Source organism: Gambusia affinis, linkage group LG13 (assembly GCF_019740435.1).
Source record: "Gambusia affinis linkage group LG13, SWU_Gaff_1.0, whole genome shotgun sequence".
NCBI classification, from domain to species: domain Eukaryota; kingdom Metazoa; phylum Chordata; class Actinopteri; order Cyprinodontiformes; family Poeciliidae; genus Gambusia; species Gambusia affinis.
The window spans coordinates 16,313,320-16,336,991 of NC_057880.1; the positions used below are offsets into that span (position 1 = coordinate 16,313,320).

Below are 23,672 nucleotides of genomic sequence, written 5' to 3' on the forward strand. Positions count from 1 at the left end.
ACATTCAGGATAAAGGATGCACTTTTGTGTATAAATAATGCACAAAACCAAACAAAGTTAAGAAATATATATATCTGCAAAGTATTCATCCCACTTGAAATTGAATCTTCCTATTTGTAGATTTGCAGCAGCAAATTTCAAGACCTCATAGATATTTGGAATTATGAAGCATGATAAATGTGACCCCCATGTGACAAACCAACAGAAAGTAGTGCATAACTGTGAAGTGGAAGTAAAATAATACATTCTTTTTTTCACAATTTTATTAATCTAGAAAGGAGAGTGTGTTTTGGGTCTCAGTCCCCCTGAGTCAATCCTTTGTGGTACTACTTTTTGTTGAATTAGATTTAGGCCTAATTTGTGGGGATTTTGACTTGACCATTCCAATATATGACTATGCTGTGTTACAAAATATTGCACCGTAGCTGTACATTTGCTATCCATATTTGTTTTTAGTAACAAAAAGCGATGTACCATTTTCATTTCATTTCAGTTATGCTTCACTTTGTGCATTAACACATTTGTCAGCCACTGTAAATAAACCACTAATTCAAGAATCAACAGTTTCACAATTACTTTATAAAATACTCACCCTGTATATCAGTCCTCATCTAAACTGTCAGTATCACTCTACTGTGAACGAAAGTTTTCATCTGAAGTTGCCGACCTTTAAAAGCAGCTCATAAATGTGTAGCTTTTACTCTGTGGGACAGCTCATTAATCCAACAACAGATGGGCTCTGTAATGTTTAGAAACTTGCCTGAAGAGGTGTAAATAAAGCATTTGTTTAGGACTATTCACATCTGTGAATTAATACACATTTGGAGCTCCAGTGGGGATTTTCAACAACAACCGTGGAGATTGTGGGATTTACTGATACATTTGAACTCCTCCAATTGTTCAATGATGTGCTTTTAATGGCCATTGGAGATGGATGCCACAGCTTCTGTATATGTAATTTTCCTACTTTTCGCCATGTCTTATTCAGGTACTAAAATATGTGTTGTTGAGCTTAGAGAATTATTAGAACAAGCCCACAGAAAATGGGTAAAGGAGCCTGAAACAAAATGATCTTCAGAAGCCAAATCTCAGATTGACAAATTTAGAAAACTGCAGCCTTTAATTAGAATTTTTTTTTTTTTCAGTGAAACAATAGCCTCCAAACTGATAATGGAATTCAAAACTTTTGTATCTTTATAAATGGTCCAGATATTTGTGCAGGGAGTTGTGTTCTTGCAGTTGTATGTGTCTGTAAAAATCACCTCTTTGTCTGAGTGCTGTAGTTTTCATCATAGGCTTCATAAGTCTCATCTTCATATTCTTCATCATATCCGTCTTCATAGCCCTGCAAGAAAAGAAGCAATAAATATTAAAGCTGACATGTTTTCTCCTTCATGTCCAGTGCAGCTATGTAAAGATGAATACTTAATACAGGCCATACTGGGCTACATGGGAAAAGGCATTCCTTTCAGTCTGTAATGCCCAACGGCAATTATTGATTAAAGCTGGCGAAAGAACATGCCTCACTTTTGAAGCCTAATGAGCAATTTCTGAGGCTCAAACCGGATCTTGAAAGTTTAGACATACAGATATGGATTTTTGGTAAAGAAGTGTAAAAATCTTTAAAAATAAATCTTTCAGTGCTGTATCATATCGCATTATAAAAATAATTGACCAACATGCAACTTTTGATTTGAGCATATTTAATTGGAAGAAAAAGAAAAGAAGCCACATTAGATAGAGAATAGTTTTTAATAAACTTACTGGTGGCAGGATTGATTGTACCTGTAAAAATCAGCTTAAAGGCATAAATGTAACTGTAGCATTTTCTGTATTTCTGCTTTACTTTTGTAAGTTGACCAAAGTTATTGGAAACTTTTAATTGGTAATCCATGACATGACTCTTTTCTTATATATATCCCTGGGGATATATGCCACTAGAATAGATGAGGACCCATATTTATCTTGCAACCACACAGTAATATGACAGTAAGGGAAGTAATAAGGAAAATTTCCAAAGGTCACTGCTGGATAACTACAGCAAAGAGTTGTATATTTGGGTCAGCAAACCTCCATAACAACCATTAAAGGCTATCCACATAGCAACCATATGTTTGGGATTACCCTTTGCACCATCATTACAAGTGAAGGGAAGCATTTGTTAAACCAAGTTTGCTCTTTAAGTGGAGTTTTGTGCTTTGATTCAGTAGACAAAAATTTTAAAAAGGATGAATATGTGGTTAAAAAAACTGATATTCACTGTAAAGTATGGTGGAGGATGTATGTGGCAGGGTTTTTTCTCTATTACAAATGTCATTGTTAGAATGTATGCAACCAAGGAAACTAAGAATAAATATGAGTCAATACTGAGCATTTTAGTTGGATGGTGAATCAAAAGAAATGGGCAAAACAACACAGAGAAGGTGTACAAAAATAACCTTCTTCAGTGACCATCACAGTCCCTAGACCTTAGGCTAATAGAAAACATGTTGGGAAGAGCTGAAGAGCAGACTGCACGACAGATTGTGGAGAGAAGAATGACCAGAGTTTCTTTTCTCTGTGTGGTTCAATTTTGTGAAATGTTAAAGGGAAAACTATGTGATGCCCTGTTGGCCAAACGGGGTCAGCAGCGGTACAGATATTTGATAAAACCAGGGTTGCTGATAATTTTTTCTGTGTCCATAGATACTTTAATACAGGTAAAATGACCAGGCAGCAGCCGGTGATGTTCAGCAAGAAGAAAACTGATTAAACTACACGGAGCACAGCAGCAACCACCTACGCTCAGATGGTTAGCCAAATATCTCCACTTGAGATAACTACATAAAAACATAAACAGAATTACTAATACATTACTGTGTTACACAAATCTGGAGTTTGAACTTCTGCTAGTAAATATATATTGCAACTGTTTATTAAACATGTTTTACATGTCACAATTAGTATAAATTTTTAGCTCATAAGATCTTATTGATAGAATATTATGTTTTTATTGGTAGTGCTGAATCAAATGTAATTGCATCCAGGAAAACAACCTGAGGTGCTTCACAATCCTATTTTTGGACTTCTCATTTTTCCAATTTTCATTGATTTACTCATAAAATCCACTTTAAAAGAGCTGTTCAGTTTTACTGTCCAGTGGATGAGTGTTAATAAACTCTGCAGAGATACTTTCAGTTACGACTATGTGCTGTGAGTAATTAAGTTTTACGAGGTGATGTGAGTGCCTAGTTGACGTCTTTCTCGTGGATTTGGTAGAAATTCTCCCAGAGGCACCACTAAATCTGAAAAATGCAATTTCACATCCTTTCCAAACTTTGGTTCCTTTCAGATTTTCTATTAGCTAGAATTTCAAAGATGCCTTATTACACTCAAATGACAAAAGTATTTATTTGCGATCTCAGGATCAATATTTTACAAGCTGGAATGTCCCATCTCAGCAAAACAAAATAAAACAATTTACATGTTGTGAGCCATATGTGCAAATATTTTAGAGGAGAAAACAACTGAAAAAGGGGTGGAACTATAATGAGCTGAAACTAATTTACCAATTATTGAATACTACTCAAACATCGGAGTAAACAGCTGCTCAGTTCAACAGAATTGTGATTTTTTTAAAAGAAAAGTAAGGATACTCTTGTTGTGATCCTTGCGTTCTAGTTTTCTTTGTGTTTTGACCATTTCTTTGTTGCTTATATATGCCTGTTAGGTCTTGCCATACTTAGGCCATCCTTCTACATTTGAATTTATTTTTCTTAGATTATTATAAGGCTTTTTTTCTAGTTGGTTGCTATACCCTTTAAGTTTTGGTTCATCTCCATCTGCATTGTTAGTCCTCCTGCCTCAGTTTCCCTTTCTCCTTGCCACGGCTGCACCATATCTCCTCTGATTAGTTTATCCCTGCCACAGAGCTTCAGCTCCTGATTTTTCATTGTTCATTGCTGGATTCTTCTGTTCCATTTATTTGCTTGTTTCCATGCTCGTGCTCCTTTTCCTGTTTACCTCATGCAAGACCTGTAAATTTCTCTATTGCAATCTTTAGTGACTACCTACGCCTTTCCCTGCCTCAAGCAAGCAAAACATTACAACTGAAAGACCTCCATCTGTGAGTAGTTATTAAGCTGACATGAAGGTTGGCCAGAGGTGGCTCATTGCTGCATCTAAAAACCTTCAGTGTTGAGGAATGATCCAGAGGATGAAGAGGGAGATGACACAGCCAAACCTGCTTTTGAAAAGCATGATATAGCAGCTGAAACTGAGAATGATGCCAGGATACACATGGTGGCAGATTCTGCAAATCATGTCTTTTCTCAATAGACATTAACACTGAGTATTTGGATTTCTTTAGGTTTTTTATCTTTGCGGTTTTCTTCTGGCTTTGGTTTTTCCAATCTTAGTTATTTCAAATCCAGAAACAAATTTTAACATCAAATAAAGAAAGCCCCCCTAAAAAATGTAGTTTTCAAACTGATTCATTACTTAAAAGGAAAACTATTCAAACTATTCAAAAGGTTAAAACCACTATTGGCTAAAAAGGAACACTGTGGCCACACTCACATTTGCTAAAATACAACTCGATCATCACATATTTTGGAAAGTGTGTGTCCTGTTAACCTGGTTGTAAAGCTAAAAAGTTTTCAGAAAAAAGAACATTATACCAGCAGACAGACATGATGGTGGTGGAAAGATTATCTGGGGCTGTTTTGCTGCTTCAGGCCTTTAAATTTACTTTTTAAAAGAAAATCCTTAAGTAAATGTCTGGCCATCAGTTTCTAACCTCAAGCACACCAACACCTCTGAATGTCTGACATTCAAATTTGTTTAAATTGTCTGAAACATTTCCGTGTGACAAAAAGGAATTATTGTTCTTTCATAAAATTGACACCTAAATGTGTTAGCTGCCTTGTATCAACACGTGTGTATGTTTCTCGTTTCTTCTGTTTCATTGCTGTCTTACAGATGCCGTTTTAAATATTGAAATTTCAAAAGCCTGACCATGAACTCAACCTGCAAAATACAGTAGCTATTATGTTTTGAGATATGAATTATTTCATGCTCTGTTTTTGAATAAATACATTTTATGTAATGCCATTCATATGATTTGAAAACAGAGCATATTTCTGAGAACATCTTGTTAATGTTCCTTAAAGGGGATTTTAATTCAGTAACACATGAACAGATGCCAGGGCCCCCAGGTGTCCTGAGACTGCAGTGGAACCACACAGCAGCCACAACTCCAATAAGCTCACCTCAACATCTCCCAACCATCTGCACCAAAACACTTTCAAACAAAAGAAATATTTAAATTCACAATTTCATGTATCAGTGAAAGGTGCTATTTAAATTAATAATATTTGCTTACTTGCTGCATTCTGTGGTTTGCTGTTCATAGTTATCAGTTATATCTTAAGAAAGAAAGTTGACTAGGAAGATCAGCTCTGCTTTATTTAGTTTATGTTCCAGCACCAATTCAAAACAAACAAACAAAAAAAATCATCTCAAGGTATTTTACAAGGAAACAGCTTCAAATCACATTATGCAGTCAAATCTATCTTATTCATTAGTATAAGCTCAGCTTCAAGTTCAGATACTGCCATTCCAATTAGACCACAATTATAATACATTGTATAGTCAAACTTAGTTAATTACACATTTCCAGCTATTTATCTAATAAGCCATTTCAATAAAATCTGGTCATTGACTTTATAACAATTCCTCCTTCTGAGTAAGAATGTGGTAAAAGTGGAAGGAAACAACTTCCTTTTCACAGGAGTCACTTATCAACGACATAACTAAATCTAAAAGGCCCTCTCAGAAATCATAATCAGCAAAATAAATACTAATCAGAACACTTTCTTGTATTTTAAAAAAATGATTGCATTATTAGAATAATCAGTAACCACAGAAACACAGAAACGTTTAGGTAAAGGTGCTCCAGCCATTGCTTCCTCAGAAAGATAAGAGAATTCGTCTAAGTCGACATGACATCAAAATTCTCTGCATTGTCATTTACAGCAGCTATTATGGCAATTTTACATGGAATATAGAAACTAACCTGCTGGATTACTGCAGATAAACCATTGTTGAAATATGAAGTTAAAAAAAGATTGTTTGGGTTGGATGTGGTCCAAAAACAGTCTAACAGCTGGAAATGAGGTTTGGGTTGGTCATGCTGTGAGTTTATCTTGCAGCAAACAAGAGATAAAATTAATTACACAAATCTCAAACAGTGTGGCATTGATTTTTAAATAGGAAAGTGCAAAGGGGACGTGTTTACAACAACATAATGATCCTAAAGTCATAAAGGAGTCCATAAGTCTGTGCTACACAAGTTGCAGTAGATTTTTTGTATTACTTTTTCCTGTTCTAAACATCACAGTTTTTATGAGAAATATCTCTCAAAAATCTTTCACTTTTCTCCTTTTATATATTTTGAAATATCAAGTGTACCCTTTCAGATAAACACACACATTTGGGGGCAATGCCTCCACATTTGAAAAAAAAATAAAATAAATAAAAAATCATATTTAAAAAAGCTGGGTGAAACATGTAAGACTTCATCGTATTCTTTTTATCTCAGAGAGAAATCCTACTCTTTCATGAGAACATATCTAAAAGAAAGCAACTCCAAATAATATTCTGTCAAATGGTTTATTCATGAGAACGGGAATAATCAGTCTCAGCAGACCAAACAGCCCAAGTTGAAAATAATGTGAGGCCACAGTGTGTGCAGAGCAGTATAGTCAGCTATTGTTTTCTTATTTAAAGTGTTGGATTTTGCTCATTAGAGAGATTGGGAAGAATCTGAAGTGCTCTTGTTTCTTTTTCATCATGATCTAATTTCCTCTAATCCTTTTCTGAACATGCTATTTAAAATAAAGCTCCACCGTAAAATATACAAGAATCATTTCCCTTTAAAAAATAAAGAAAAAAATCAATTGCTTTTAATGCGCCAATAAAATGTTGTGCCAGATGCAGCCCTGGAGGCAGACAATATCTTCCATTTCTGTCTGCAGCAATACAGAAACAGTATAGCTTTTAATGTTGAGTTTGTCTGTCTTTTTTTCAAGGTTTGGGACACAAAAGAAGAGACATCAGCGTGAGAGACATCTGTGGTGATGACATAAAAGAAATTACATTTACTGCGCTTGTACACAGGATCGTCTCCCGTTGAGTAATGCTGATTCAAACTGCTCCGCTTTCTGTGTGGCTTTATTTGTGTGAACATGAATTTGACTAAATTAAAGTTAGGGATTATGTCAGGGATTAAGTTGTTCAGGGGATCCTCTATTTCTCCCGTTCTTGCATGAGTCTCTACCCACAATAGCAGAGTCAGAAACCCGCATATCTCGGTAATTAAACATTTTGTGAGCTATCCCATACGGAAATTGGCTATACTGAACCACGACTGTAAAGCAGTCAGTGGATTAATTTTGGAGAAATAATGGGTTATAAAAATAAATCTTCCATTTTCTTTTCCTTTTTTTTTTTTTCTTTTAATCATACAAAGTCATATAACCCAAAAATGGACTGCATCTAGACATTGCTTTTCTTGGTTTATTGACCATTCAAAGTTTTCTTTATTACAAGTTAAATTCATGACACAGAAACACATCCACAGGTTTTCTCCCTACAACTAGGTTGGCAATTTTGGAAATATTAGTCTAAACATGCGAAAACCTAATTAATTTTTTCTTTATTGGGAAGATCTGTGAAGCACATCAGCTCACCATGAGGAAGGTATTGATATAGTTATCTCCAAAGGTTCCCGCTGAGTCGCATCTTTTGATTAAATATTGCAATGCATTTGAGATATGCTGTCTAATGTTTCATTGTCTTTTAACTGTGTCCCAGAAGATAAAAATTAAATCCAGACAAAATTAGTCTGAGAATATTTTTTGGCTGTACACACAAAAATATTACACAGTTGTAATACATCTGTAACAATGCATGACCAAGGTTAAAAACATTTTAAGAATAGTGCTTGTTATTTAAAAAAAAAAATTAAACAAATCTAAAGAAATTGCCATAATAAAAAAAGCAGCTTCTTTAGCTTTTGCCTGTTTGAACACAAACTGTGAATCAGCCAGTGATGGGAAGTTCAAGTCTTCAGAGAGTCGGCTCTTGTGGTAGACGTGGCTGTTAAAGAAGAGCAAATGGCTCTTATATTATTGCCATTTGTAGCCTTATATATCAGCTTAACTTGGCAAATATGAATGCCTTGTGTAACTATCACAACAGGTGCAATTTGCTGCAAGTATATAATTCCTATCTAAGATGTTAAAAGTCAGTGTAAAATATACAAAGGTCAGAGGTCACTACAATACCTACAGCTAATTAGATATGTGTCTGTAGCACATGAGTTCAGTCATATTCAACAAATAAGAGTATGCATTCAGATAAAGGTCCAGTAGTCAGATTAAAAGTACCTTTTGACAACAGCATTTAAAATGGTATTAAATATGCTTTTCATTAAACTCACATTTTTGCAAAAAAGAAAAAATGTTTTCTAATTGCTCTAATTAATATTCTAATCATGAATGTCATGTTTTCATTACCTGTAATTAACAAAAATAGAGCCTTTCAAACATCTGTGTGTAATTAATCTCTACAGTGTATTTCATTTAGTGATACATTTCCTGAAATGAATAGACTTTTCAATAATATTCAAATGAATTGAATATGTATGTATAATTTCCTATGCGCTTCAAAAGTGTCCTGCTTGAGACTCTTCCCCACCTACCCGATTGGCTCAAAAGTTTCGCAAACAAGGCATAAGGTATTGCCAGACCACATGGCTTGGTGGTGGAGGAGAAGCTACAGTCCTCAGTTCAGTGGTCCATGGTTTGATTTCTGGCCTAGGCTATTTGCTGCATGCTGCTTTACGGATACAGGTATGTTTCTGTTTTACATCAGACTCCCATTATCATATTGTCATTCTAGAACTAAACACTCGGGAGATATGGACTTTTGCATGTCATACAGATGGTATTTTGTCAGATATATTCTATCTGTTTACATGTAGCTGAATATTACATTTCCGTCTGTAAAAATGCAAGCTTCACTGCAACAGTGACAACGAAAAGCATCTTTGGGGGCGAGTATTGTTTGGCCTGTCAAGAGTCAAAGGAAACAGAATCATTTGTTAATCTCTCCTCAGCTTATCTCTTTTTCGCTGACCTCAGTATTGCTTTCATGCATAACATGCATTCAGCTTCAAGAGGGTATTATCTGTAAACAGGCCAGTCTCTAATTAATGAGGCTTGATTCCTCCAGTTTGACACTCATCTGTAAAAACAATTAACTGTAGTGCTTTTTTAACACAGAGGAGGACATAAATCAAATGTTAACACAAGAGTGGAGTCCTCGCCCGGTGTAATTAGGACAGCAAGAACCTAAAGGCCCTTAGCACTGTGCTTCATTATCAATTGACAACCTGTATGTCCCCTGACAGTGACTGATCTTCATAGGGAGGTGCCTTCTAAAGCCCACTATGCGTAACTGAACGGCGGTGTAAAATTAGATTTGCTGGCTTTTGTTTCTGTGAATAGATGGTGTTTTTCACATTTTGTTGCTGCTCATATAGTGTGGAACTAAAATAATTGGTTTGATTTTGAATCAATTTTTTGCTTTTAATAATTTTATGCAAACATAACAGTTGATAAGTTACATTGAACAATTTTAATATACATAAAGAAATTTATATAATTAGTGTCGTAATCTTTCAAAAAATAACTGCAGATTGAATTCCTGCTTCCCTTTTGAAAAGTTGTAATTAAGAGATTCTGCATAATTCTGATGTTATAGTTGATTGTCTTTTTTTATCACAATAAAAAGTGTATTTCATAAAGACTCAAAAATATTTTATTCTACCGTGAGCTCGCATCTCTATCTTAATGACCTCTTTCTTTGTATATGTTTAAAATTATATGGTCCTACAGCTTTCTTATTGTTTTGTTTTCATTCTTTTTTTTTTTTACTATTTTTCTACTGCACTTGTGTCAGCTGCAATGTTGCTTTTTATGAGTGCTCTGCAAATAAAGAGGCATGGCAGAGTAAAATTTAACTACGTGAAGAAACAAAAAATAATTGTACTAGCACAAATGCTGAATTGTGGAGATGTGAAGAAAAAGCAAAACATAACTTTGAAGCACTGAAGTGCAAAATAAAAGCATTTATCTCAACGGTTGATGAGGCTTGGTTGAGAGTGACTAGGCTGATAAAGGATTTTTGGCTGATTATCTCTGTCTCATTGCCAAACATTATATTTTATATAATAATTGTACATAAAGACCGTGGACACCATCTGTGTGGGATAAGGGGTTGCTAAGGCTATACATCAAACCGCACAAGAAAATTCTGAAGAGACTTTATAGGAAACTATTACCCAAGTAATGTCTGGTGTTCATATTCACCATACAGTAATTCTAATATCAAACTTTGTTTACTTTAGTGATATTAAGTAAATAATGATTGATAGCTGGTGTTAATGAAATGGATATAGAAACAAAACAAATCAGGCAAGTTGGTGTTATATGTTTGCATTTAAATTGCTAACAGGTGCTAATTGATTTCCCATCACAGGCAGTGTCAATTCCTTATGGTGCATCCGACGTCACTATGTATTCTACTGGAGAATTTTTATGTTATTTTAAATAACTTAATGAACATGTGTGCTGCATATACTTGTTTTATTACACAAATGAGTTCTGGATGGAAAATGACCATAGTTAATATAACAAATGATTACTCAGCAGTGAATATTAACCCATTGTTATATAATGTAATTACAGAGTATGCGTTAAATCCAGACATTTCACTTGTTCAATCTCAATAAATGAGTTTCTTTATCTTTTATGTTCAAGAAATAGATATGAGCAGATTTTGTTTTCATCTTAAAAGAGTGTTGTTTTTCTTTTCTCTTTTCCTTAAAAAGCTTTGTGCTTAATGGCATTAAAAACATTTTCTCCATAGCTTTGATTCAGTTGCAAGGTTCAGGATTAAAAACCATGCTGCAAGTTTCAATTCTTACTATCTATTTGTACTTGCTGTCTGTTACTAAAAGCTGTATCAGACTTTAAATCCTCTCCTCCATCATCAGTTCTGACATTAAGGGGTACCATTTGATCCAGAAGGGATCTGATCTTTAGCATTGAGCTAAGGCCATGGTCCTGGTCCATACTGAAAAGCATCAATCACATCTTTTATCTGCTCCCAGCTTTCCTTTCACACTTTTCACTTTGAGTTACTCACACTGTTTGTCTCGCTGCTTTCCGGAGAACGAGTGCCATTTCTCCACTAATACCACTTTAAACTGCCACTAAACAATAGCTAGCAGTGGTAATGTTAACACATCAGCTGCAGCCTAATGCAGTATGCAAACCTTAGGCCAACATCTAATGGCAGCTCTCTCAGCAAGAAAATTGTAATCTTCATTATTCTGAAGAGCCAAATATATATATAAAAAATATTTTTATGCCAATTAGCAAAAATGAAAAAAACAACAAAAAACCTTTCTATTGAGAGACACATTAAATTTTCCCCTGAAGGATCTGGCCCAAGAGGGAGAGGACTTGTGCCCTAATTATATTGCTACAAGTATGCACAAGGTTTGAAAGCTAAAATTCTTTATTCTTATTGAGTTTAAAATAAAGTAGCTCTTATTTTTTCTTGGTTATTGGAGACACCATCATATTTAAAAATCATAAATAAGTATAAAAGGTTAAAGCTGATTAGTATGTGTTTCTTCTGTTTGCCCATAATTGTTTATTAGTGAAATGCTAATGTTCCCAGGGCCCCGCCCAGAGTACTACCTTGCTTTGAGTGAGGATCACTGTCTAGTTACTTGGGTTGGATACAACAATTATTATTATCATAACTACCACTGTTGCATAATGATATGGATTGATTCTGCTATAGTTTTCTGTTTTATTTTTTTTATTTTTTATCTTGATTGTGTCTTTCAATAATAATGTTGCCATTATGTGTTATTCACAATGTAAGGTAACCTTGGGTTTTTAAAGTTACTGATAAAAAAATTGTTGTTATTAATAGTATAGAATAAAATATAAACCTTAATTGTCCCACAATATTATTATTATTATTATTATTATTATTATTATTATTATTATTATTATTATTATTATTATTATTATTATTATTATTGTTATTGTTATTGTGTTAGGGCAGAGATGTGATGCCAAATTATAATTATCCGTCCTGACCCTTGAATAAAGACAACTCACTTCAGAAATGTTGCAGTCCTTTAAAATGTCGGATAACATTTACTGTCACTGCACTGGCTTTAACTTAAATGACAACATGACAGAGTCCATTTATCACTATAGTCTCCAGAGTCTCCCTGTCCCATGAAGATATGAAAAAAATGCTACAAACATTATGGAAACATAAATCTGTCAAACAGTCAGTAAGTACAACAGCAAGCTAAAGAATTCATTTATATATATATATATATATATCCATGTAAGGTCTTATGAATGTGAAACAAACTAGTTTACGGCACAAAATGACACATTAAACTTCAGAAGATAAGTGGTACTGCACTATGTCCTACCTTTCTTGTTGTTCGAAAATAGTAGAAGTTTGCTTTTAGGCTAGCCATTAGCTTAATCCGCAGGGATTAGCTCATGTGAATTTATACTAAATGAAGTCATGAAGAGAGTTATGTACTGCAGGTAAAATTAGCTGCCTATAAGCTTTTAAGAGAACCACACAATTTTCAAATTGTAGCACTGCAAAACAAGGATATGATAGTTCTATAATTATGTAAGATAAATCAGATATGCATTTGCCATAGAAAATCATGCAGTCTTTAGTTTTAAAGATAGATTAGTAAAAAAAAAAATCATGAAATGTTGAATTAGATGCAGGAAATCAGAGAAGCAGCACAGGAAGAGTATGCATAAATATAATGTCAAATGCATATTTTTCAGTTTAAGAGTAACTGCACTCTAAAGTGTTGTGTTTTTCTTTATATATCTATTAATGAAAAGTATTGCCTTATTGAAAACAACAGCAGAGTAAATTACATGGAGTTGACAAAAAATACAACAGAAAGCAATAACACATTGTAATCATAAAACATGCTGTCTTAAAGTAAATGTGAGCAATGTGTGGTTTTTACAATACTGGAAACGAATGGTGACTCTGAAGAATAAGCTATATTAATTTCTGACTGCACAGACGGTGCTTAGTGGGATCAATTCTCAGCTGGTTTTATAGTCTCCCGGGGATTAGTCAAAGGGAAAAAAGAAACTTCAAGAATCATTTCGCACAAAGAGCTGCACTCCAGGAGGAACAGAGAAAACAAAGTATTGGTGTAAAGGATCCAGTAAAGTTGGATTTGAGGCAGGATATTAAAAGACAAACACTGAGATCACAAACTCCAGAGCAAACACTGATACACGATAACTGCCAGCTACCTAAAATGTTCCTTCAGAGTTTTAAATCAATAAAGCACTCAATTAGGAACGGTTTCAGACTTTTTCTGAGTATCACCTTTATAAGGCAGACTGACAGTTTGACAAAAATCCACCATTGAATATACTGTAGAGATACTACGTAATGCTCATGCACACAATATTTTCCTAAAGGAAAACACTGGGTGAAAAGGGGAAACCATGCTAAAGTTGCACATTGCAGGATTCAATAACTTTAGTGAATAAAAAATTAAGCTAAATCAGGTCTTTGTTAAAAAAGGTCTTGCTACAATCTTGAAGCATGGTTAAATGTAATTATTTAATGTGGTTAAAAAAAAAACAGCAAAGTGAGATATGAGAGAAGGGAATGTTCAGGACAAACTCATCTTTCTTTAATCCCCTCGTTTCCCTGCTTCCAGCCTCCTTCCCGACCTCCAATTACAAAGAGAAGAAATGCTTTGCTTTTTCGCTCCTCAGAAATACACAGGCTCTGCATCAGGACTCAATTTGGTTTGGTAATGAGTCTACGCTTGTGCATTTCCCCATGCAGACAGCCCAATCTTCAACTGCCTGCACACATGGGTTCTTTCTATTTTTTTTTTTTTCCTTTGCAGGAAAGCGCTGAGGAAATAGACTGGTAAAAGTGTTGCCTTTTTTAATCTGGATGAAACTTGGAGCACTTGGAACACTTCTGGTGTTCTCTTTGTAAAATGACCTTGAAAGATCCCTCAGATCTCAGGACAAGTTTGTCTTCAGCTTTGGCCGTACATAATTTTTCAACATGGAAACCCAGAACTATTTCAAGTAATGTGAGAAATTTTGCAGGCAGCTAGTCAAGGCACCAAGAGGCCCTTTAACTAGAGGATCTTTCTTTTTGCATTTTAGTGGTGCAACTATTTATCACCAATGGCTTCAAGGATTTGTGTCTTCAAATCCTAAAGGGAGACCTTTAGTGGTCCCATACATTCCACAATGTATGGGATTTATTCTTCAAACCAATATGCTTATTTAATTCCTAAAGAACAATACTGCTGTTTTGTAAATTTCATTCGCTAAACAGATGTATGCTAGCTGTGAATATTTAGGTTTTCACTCTGGAGACCAACATAGTTTCCCTCCCTTCTATTAGGCACTGGGAAATAGCTCAGACAAAGTAAATGCAAATAAAAATTAATGTCTTTGGAAAAGGTGCTTACCAGTCAATTTACAGATGCTGTCTAAAGCTGTGGCTCTTAAAGGTGCACTGGTGTATCTGAAGTTCATAGCAAATACCTTCATTGTTTTCCTGAGTTAGTCAGAATCTGCTATTTTGTATTCAGTCATAAATAGTTTTTCTTCACTCTTATTTGAAACAGTTTTTCTAATGTCTGTGATGACTCACTTGACTTCTGTTAGGTTGTAGTCGCACAGTCTTTTCTGCCCATGTACATTTACATACAGAGAAACATTTTACTTTGATCTAAACAGTGAGAAATAGTAGGGGATTCTGTTCTTTCAGGCATTTTAAGCATATTTTGATGCACTCAAATTTTAAATATTTCTTATTTATTGGCATAAAAAGTGTTAAATTCAATGTTCAACTGCTTCAGGAGAGGACTATTTACTTTAGCTTGTTCCATTGTATAAATGTTTTTAATTTCATTTCATTGATAAGGGACTCATATTGAATAATCATTTTGAACAGCACATATGTAAATGTACTCTATCGCATAAAATAATCAATGCAATGTTTTTAATGATATACTGCTTTAAAAAAGTCAACTTCACATAAATCCTCCCCTTTAATATAATCGTGTTTAGAATTTAAAAACCAGAAGGATTTCAGTTGGGTCTTCTTGTGTGTGGTGCATTTTTTTCAGCAGTACTCTGGCTCCTTTCCTCTGTCTAAAACATCCACGTTTAGGTTAACTGGCAACTCTAAATTACGTTTTTTGGTGTGTCAGCTACTTGTTTAGGTGGTACACTGTCCTTCTCTCATTGATGGCTGACATTAGCACCAACCCTCCAGCTGTTGAATGAGATGAAGCAAGTAAAGAAAATGGATTGATGTGTCTTGTTAGTCCCTGATCGTACAATATTTCCCATATCTCTTTTCATTTGTTCATGCTGTTTGTTTGTATTGATTGATGTGTTCTTCTGCTTCAGTTCTGCAACATTCCTGTAGCTGTCTGTTTGAAATACTATTTATTGTACTTTTTGTATTGCATTAACACACCAGTGCCTTATACTGCTGCACATTTTCATCATTCTGGTGTTATTGTTTATTTCTGATAAATGAGTTTGAATCTTCTTCTTGTTTGCATGCAAAGCACTCAAAAGCAATGTTACTATTTTTGCTGGATTCTGATAGTATCCATTGTGTAGAAAGGAATAAATATTTGTGTCTGGTTTATTTTAAAGAATCCTTTCTTTTGTCATTGTTTCTCTGTTTAAAGTTTAGGCACAGGTCAAAAAAAGCAAAAAGATTTAAACTGTGCTCCAATAAGGAGAACCACAAATAACTAAATGTATGAAAACAAAGACTCAATGTAATTTTTGTGCATTAGTTTTTAACTGTTTCTTCAAATTTTTGCTCTTGCAATGTTTTGCTTTGTTTGCTGTACAGCACTTTGTATCTTATTTATTCCATGCAGTATGCCATAAGATACCTAACATGATCAAAGATTGGTATGAAGTTTTGCTATGAACCAAAACTTAATATGAAATATGTTAACTAACATAAGGGATCATTTCTTACTGCTTTATTTTTTGCAAACTCATGTTGTAGGATGCACATTTATAAAAAGCCACACTCATCCAGAGCACATCGAAGCGGATTGGAGCATTTCTGATTGAGTCAAATTTCCACCAGAGAGACTTTCTGCATTTGAGTAAAGATGATTGGACTTACATAGTCATCATATGATTCATGTGTGACTGCTAACAGTGGGGGCCTGTATCTGGAGTTTGCTGCTGCTCTCCTGGCCCTTGGAGCTTGCAAGTCCCTCGTCAGAGCAGTTTTGGGAAGTTTGCTGTGTGTGGCTGAGGCAGTCCCTCGTGGTGTTGCTGCTCTTCTGCTTGCACCTCCCTGGCCCCTGCACAAACAAACAAGCACACACAAAAAAGCATAGACTCAGAATCTTGCCTCACAGCAATTTTTGTCAAAGGTGGAGTTATTTTTGCAAGAAAGTAGAATTAAGACAGAGATAAATCTGGCAGATCTCTCTTATCTTGGCATATGCGTAGCCTCATTGTTTCTTAACTCTAGGCAAAATAAACTAGAAAAAAAACTACTGAGGTAAATTTTACAATCATCAGAGAACTCCTAAGTATTTTTTTTTGTTTTTAGTTACCCGAAGCATGACTGAGAAACACCATTCTTTCAGTAAGACTGAACAGTACCCTTTTGTTTGTATAAGAACACCTGCCTCAGGCTGTAGGCACACAGGTATAAACAGTATTACTGCATCCACCAGCAGAGAGGCCAGAGGACCGGGGCAATCAAAAGGAATTTAGGCCATATTGTTTCTTTAATAACAGCGTGACTGTCCGGCAACTGCTCCACAGAGAAACTGCTGCACCGATAAGGATGTAGCGTTGTTAACTCACTTTTAGCGTTCTCCCGTAGATGGGATAGAACACCTTCCTTCCCTCTGGCACATCCTCCTCTAGGTAGCAGCGCACTGGGAGCCAAAATACAAATACTCAAAAGCAGAATTTCTGATGGCATATTTTCATGGAGCTTTGAAAAATTGCTTATCGTTACAGTAAGAGGAGAAAATCATGGTAGGGAAGTGGTGGGGATGTTTTTTGAATTGGGAGCAACCCGTGGTTGTGCTGGATTTAGCTACTGCTTGAATCAGGCCATGTTGTCATGGTACAATGTGCCTGCGTTCTCCTGAGGGACTGCCACGGCTCAGGTGGATTACAGACAAATTGCTTTAAAGGTGTTTCATGCAGGTAGCTGAATATATGGCGAAGTCAATCAAATGCTATTTTTTCTGGTGCCGCTTAGATCCCCAAACTCTGGATACATGGAAGAGAAGAGATTTCTGTCTACCGTGAATGATTAAGGTATTAAAAAAAAATTAATGGAAAAAAAAAGCCTTTTTTTATATACTTAACGCTATCTCCCTCGAGGAAACTCGGTGGAAATTGAATTGAAATACGGGAAAGAAAATCTACAGAACCAATTAATCTGAAAATTCACCATGAAGGTGGACACTTTGTGTTTTCTTATTGAAATGTACCTCGTTCACAACATCCTGCTGAGCTCCAGAATGTCCATAAGAGCATTGAATTTTACAGCATGCCACATTATGGCTGAAAAATGTCAGAGGATTAACAAATATTCATATGCCTTCTATGGGTCTGAACAGCCATGTGTCTCCCCTCTTTTTCTTCAGTTAATAAAAATCTAATTTAAACTCAGGACCTGTTTTTGAAGGTGTTCTAGAAAACAGCTATATTTATGGGGCTGCAAAGGAAATTCTGCTTCTGAAATTGTGCTGCCAAGCTCTTGTGCAATTTTATTTACATCAGCAAGTATGCACATTTTTAGGGAAAGAATATGCCCATATTTACATATTCATGCAAATTACAGGACAATAAAAATGTATTGTCTCTCCACACCACAGTTGCTTGCAGTAGGCAGACAATGTGAAATATTATCTGCCCCCTGAAAGCAAAGAAAATTTTGACAGATGGGAAAAACATTAAAAAAGTGACCATGCAGTCTTCATAAGCAGACATCTACAAACACAACTAAAGATGAAACTTGATATTGACAATATATATAGTTGAGCTCAAAGTGATTTATATTTAGGTTTAAAGTAATACTATTGAATTTAATCTGTTTTTTATTTACCATAGTAGACCACACATTTTACATATATTCCGCCAGCTTTATTCAAGGATTTATTTCGATTCAAATCTAAGTTGCCACCTTACATTGTGGATGCTGTTGTTGTTGTCCTTAGGCTCCTCCCCTGTATGCTCCTCCCTCTGCTCGACTCGTCTGATCCGTTCAGCAGGGATAACTCTCTCAGCTGCTCTTGCCTGATCTCGTCATTGTAGTCCTGAGGAAGCAAAAAGAACCATGTCTTGCATACCAAAGGAAAGGACACCTGTTTCCTGACTGCAACAGATGGCTTTACCAGCACCAAATGAAAATGATCTCGTCACAGAGGAAAACCACACTGTTGTTAGGCATTAAATAGTTGATGAAGCATGCTGTCTTTTGTTTATGTGGTACACAAAGTGTGGTAGGTAGTTATTGCTCTTGACACACATATCAAGCATAATTAATATTCCTCAGAAGGCCTAGGGTTTAAATGACTGCAGTAAAAATAATTGAAAAAATCATCAGAACTCAAAAGTTTCGCCATGTATGGAGACAGAAAAAAGTGTCTTATAGAGTTTCTTCCTCTTTGACTCTTCCACATTTCCTCCTTTTTACAGTGCCAGACTTCATCACAAGCTATTGGAATTTTATGTGATAGACCAGCATGAAGTAGTTCATACTTGTGAAGTGGAAGAAAAATGATACATGGGTTTCAATTTAAAGAATAAAAACTGAGATCTAAAAAAAGTGTTTCATGCATATTTTTTAGCCCATTCCCTGAGTCATTCTTGGAGAGCAATCTTTTACTCAGTCAAAGCAGCACATCTTTATGGTGTCTTATGTCTTTACCAACTTTGTATATTGAAAGAAGGAAAGTTTTTCTCATTCTTCTTTGCACAATAGCTTATGATCAGTCAGATCAGATAGAGAGTATCTCTGAACAGGAATTTTCAAGCCCAATCAAATATCCTCAGAGTTAGGTCAGGACAATTAGATGATAGTTAGCATGGCACTATTAGCAGCTGCTTTGATTGACATTCTCCTTAATTATGTAAGTCTGGGTGAATAGACTTTTTTTTTTTTTTGATTTGCAATGGGTTAGGCTCATTCCATGTTAAGATGATGATTTCAACAGGGATCCTCATGTTCAGGGCTCAGGATGTTGTTTTATACCATAATTCTTAAATACAATACTCCAACCTTACCCAATTGATGATTCATTATCACATATGTTATCTGGCAAACCTCGGGGGCCTTTACAGAGCACCTTCATGTATGCTGCAATTAAAATATACACAGGAAAGGCAATGTAGTATCTGGATTTTATTTGGAGGTTTCAGACAAAAGGGGATTGAGTAGAAACACTTACACATTCTTGAGATTTATGTTCTTATTTTCTATCTACATTATAGTTACACATGACTTTGTGTTGGTCTGTCACACAAAATAAAATTTGTGGTTGTAACATGACTAAAGGTACAAATAAAGTAAAGCACTTTAACCTAGGATGCACTTAAAAGATCTAATAGTTTGCACTTTAGGTTTTCAGGCACTTTTCAAAATATTTTGTCCTTTGAATTATTTCTATCAGCACATCTTCAAATATGGATCATTACAGAGCAGACAGAGGGACAAACACAAAGTATCTATTATCATGTCATCTCTGACATAGTGACAGGCTTATTTCTCTGAAATATTAAAAGATTTGCTTTGCTGCCTTGTTTTTTTATTCCTATATTTTTGACAGATATATCAGTAAGACTTTGTTTGCTTTTCTGTGTATTTGACCTGGTGGACTGGAAAGTGACAACACTGATAATTATTTTAATTTCTAGTCAATCACAGTTCGCAAGTGTCATGGAAATAAACAGTACATCTAGTTTTAGATTTCCATTTTCAGATCAGACGTAATTTTGTTATCTATTAATCACTTCTGTTTGATAAAAAATATATATCTCAGCTTTCAACATCAGACAAATAAAATAAAAGCCAAATTGCTTTCAACTCTTTTTTAAAAAGCATTTAGCACTCATGCAGCAAAATGGCAAATATTTCTAACTAAATCACACAAATGTTCAGACTTGTACAGTGAACCGAAACAGGTAAAGATCTATCAAACCAAAGCCCAAAGAGATATCAAAATTTAAATTGACAGGTAGCTACAGTAGTTTCATAAGAATGGTTTTTATGTAGTATATAGAAAACATATAATAAACAGACCTATTACATTTTTCACATCAATGCGTCATTGACAAATGGAAAAATCATTTTTGTAAGGGTTCCAAAACCTTTATCAAGCTGCACATGTGCTCCTTTTCTTAATGAACCACTCAGGCTGCATTTGTCGATTTGGTTTTCTTGAAAAGGAATGGTGGAGCTCTTAATAGGGAAGCTGGCAGCTCATACAAAGGACAACAAAGCAGCCAGAGCTCGTCAAAACTGACTGTTGACAGAGGTGCTAGAATGAGTGCATAGAGATAACCCCCATCGGAGCCTTCTCGGGGCTGACTGTTTGCTCTCTGTGATTAATTCTGACCATGCATGACCTTGAACAGCCTCACCGCTGTTCATGAAGCTAAAGTTAGACTTTACAAGGTCAGCAGATGAAGGGTGGTCTAACCGGTAGCCATGGATCTAGGTCTATTACACAACATTACTTGTTTCACATGCATTTCTTTACAGTTTTTCTTGATTGCTTTGACCTGCTTAAAGAAACTGGGATCCACTAAGTTTTCATCATCACTATTTCAGCAGAACAGAAGACACCTCTTGCAAATGTGTTCACCCTTTTTCATTGGATTGACATTCCCTGTTCCTATCCATTGGAAACTACCTCGATCAGTCTGAAACCACTGAAGCAAATGTTTGACACTCCTTCACACCAGTCTGCAATTAGCAAAGAGTTCACAGACCTCAAAAGGTGCCACAACTGTTTTTGTTTTTATCAGAATGGGTGGGAGTGAGGATGAGAGTAATAGATAGATGATGGCAAGGACGAGTAGTCTGTATGTGAGGAGGTGGAATCAAGTTTGAGAAGAAATTCAGGCAACAGTTACAGTTTTCTTTTGATTTCTTTGACCTGCTTAAGGGAACTACAATCCAGTCAATTATCAGCACTTGCTCTTAAGAACAGAAGACGCCTCTTGCAAATATATGAACCATTCCTCATTGGTTTCACACATTTTCCTCACCCTTTTTCCCAAACAGTTCAACAACAGAGTTCGGACTGCTTGAATGACTATGGTAACCACACAGAAGCCACTTGTTTCTAACTATTAGAAGCTACCTACGGGAGTATGAATCCACTGAAGCACCTTTACCCTCCACAAATCTTCACTTAGCAAGCCTTGAAAGGTAACATGTGTGTTTTTTTTTTCAAGGTTTCGTTGGCTCTAGTTGCCTTTATTTGAAAGTAGTTTGAGAGGGAAGAGGGGAAGACACGTGGCAAATGTCCCTAGGTCGGGAGTTGAACCTGCAACCACCAGCACGAAGACTTTGGTCTCAATCCATGGGTTGTGCTTTGCCCCTGCGCCAGCACAGCATGCTCTTAACCAGCATGGATCTGAGACAGATGAGACTGAGTATAAACAGCGGGATTTTCTTTTTCTGTACTAGATTTTTTTTCTAACTTTCATATTTTGATATTTTGATATTTATTTTATTTTGGTTTACATTAGTAAAATTTTCTTTAATATTTACTCTATTTCAGCTTTCAGTCAGTTTGAAAAAAGGTTCAAATAATGGCATCAAAGCATTTCAGATTCTGGTTCCAGATCTTTTCAAGATTAACAATTTGACAGTTTATGGAGAAAGATTTATGCTACTTGCACGGAAGTGTTGTAATGGGCAACACTGTCAAACTAGAGTTGTATTTTCTATTATGTAATGATTGATTGGAAGAGCTTGGACACTTTGTCGCAAGTTGAGTTGTTTGAAGGGAATATTTGCGTGTGTTTCATATTTGAAATCTTTTAAACTGATGGTGTTGTATTTAGTTAAATTTTTTAGTATTTTTTTCTGCATCTTTGCTATAGGTGCCAAAAGACAAAACCAGCTATTCTGACTTTGCAAAATCTGGTGTTCTAGTTATTCATCCCCACTGTAAATGTAGAAAACATTATCAAAAACTGGGATGAATCATAAAATAGTACAATAATTTATGTATCATTTCACAAGAAATGATGCATGAAATGATAAAACGGGTCAGGAGGATTTTAGGAACACATCACGACTCGTGGTAGCAGAAGAAATTGTGCAACATTTTTTTCCTCATCAAAAGCCAGATGCTTCATACATAGATACAAACAGCCCCCCCACACACACACACGCCCACACACATGCAAACACAACATGTCTTTCTACCTTCAGAGGGACCATTCATTTTTCATCAATTTCTAAAATCTAATATTGACACTTACCCTAAGCCAAACAATTATCAGTACCTCATTCTAACCTAAACTCAACTCATACTGTAGTCCTAAACTTAATCCAAAAAACCACTTCCTCTTACGGGGACCGGGGTTTGAACAATGCATCCTCACAAAATTGCATTTGTTGCAAAAATGTGTGAAATACAGTCACATACACATTGAACATCTAAAAATGTTTGAGAATGTTTGCCTCTTTAGGTGAGGAGGAAAATGAGCAAATCATTGAATGATTTTGATCTTTAGTTTTTTTCTTAACTAGCTTTAACAATTTTGGGTGCTAATATTTTAAATTCCATTAAAAAAAAGCGTCCAATGCACAACTTTTCATACTAGATAACTAATCAGGCTGGCTTTTAATGAGAAACCAGCCCTGAACCAAATTATGCATCAACTAAATTATATATATTTTATTTGGTGAGGCTCTGATAACAATTCCTCAGGCATTTGTGCTACCCTTAGTCTGCTGCCATTTGGGCTGAGATTAAAGCAGTACGGCCACCCATCTACATGCAGGATAGCCTGGTCTTCCAAAGCACCTCTCACTCTGCAAAATATCTATGGGGGTATTGCGCTTCTCTCTGCATTTGTATGTTTTTCTAATCCTGAAACAAAACTCTAAAGTGTGTACATATATATATATATGAATGAAATTACTCTCCTCCAGTTTTTCTTTCTTACAGCCATTCTATGCAGTAAGAGCCATGTTGTAAAAGTAAAGCTCTGACGTTATTCCAAACAGCAGCATGGACAGTAACAAAAAGGCCCTGTCTCTTTTTAACATGTAATAGTATCTGCACTCAGCTGTGGATGCTTTCTCACCAGAAGCAGTTAAGTTGTCATTCTGTGTGTTCGACATGCAGCTTTATGCACGTGATTTTCACCAATGTGCAACTTCTGCTTAGAAATAATGTGACAGCTTGGCTTTTACAGCACAGCTTTTAATGCATCGAATGTCAATAAGAAAGGAAAACAGCAGGACAG

The 23,672-nt window shown here is 35.5% G+C and overlaps 1 protein-coding gene across 3 annotated transcripts in view; it reads right to left on the reverse strand.

Annotated features, from left to right (window-relative positions):
- khdrbs2 (KH domain containing, RNA binding, signal transduction associated 2) overlaps positions 1-23,672 on the reverse strand; it is a 97,523-nt gene that overhangs the window by 32,687 nt on the left and 41,164 nt on the right. For all 3 annotated transcript variants that reach the window (XR_006372564.1, XR_006372563.1, XM_044136409.1), the window contains exons 5-7: positions 18,369-18,496; positions 16,330-16,513; positions 1,263-1,345 (exon numbers count right to left, since the gene is read on the reverse strand). Coding sequence is in view for 1 of the 3 variants with exons in the window: in XM_044136409.1 (XP_043992344.1) it covers positions 1,263-1,345; positions 16,330-16,513; positions 18,369-18,496 (395 nt within the window). In the remaining 2 variants the exon portion in view is untranslated. The remainder of the gene's footprint in view (positions 1-1,262; positions 1,346-16,329; positions 16,514-18,368; positions 18,497-23,672) is intronic.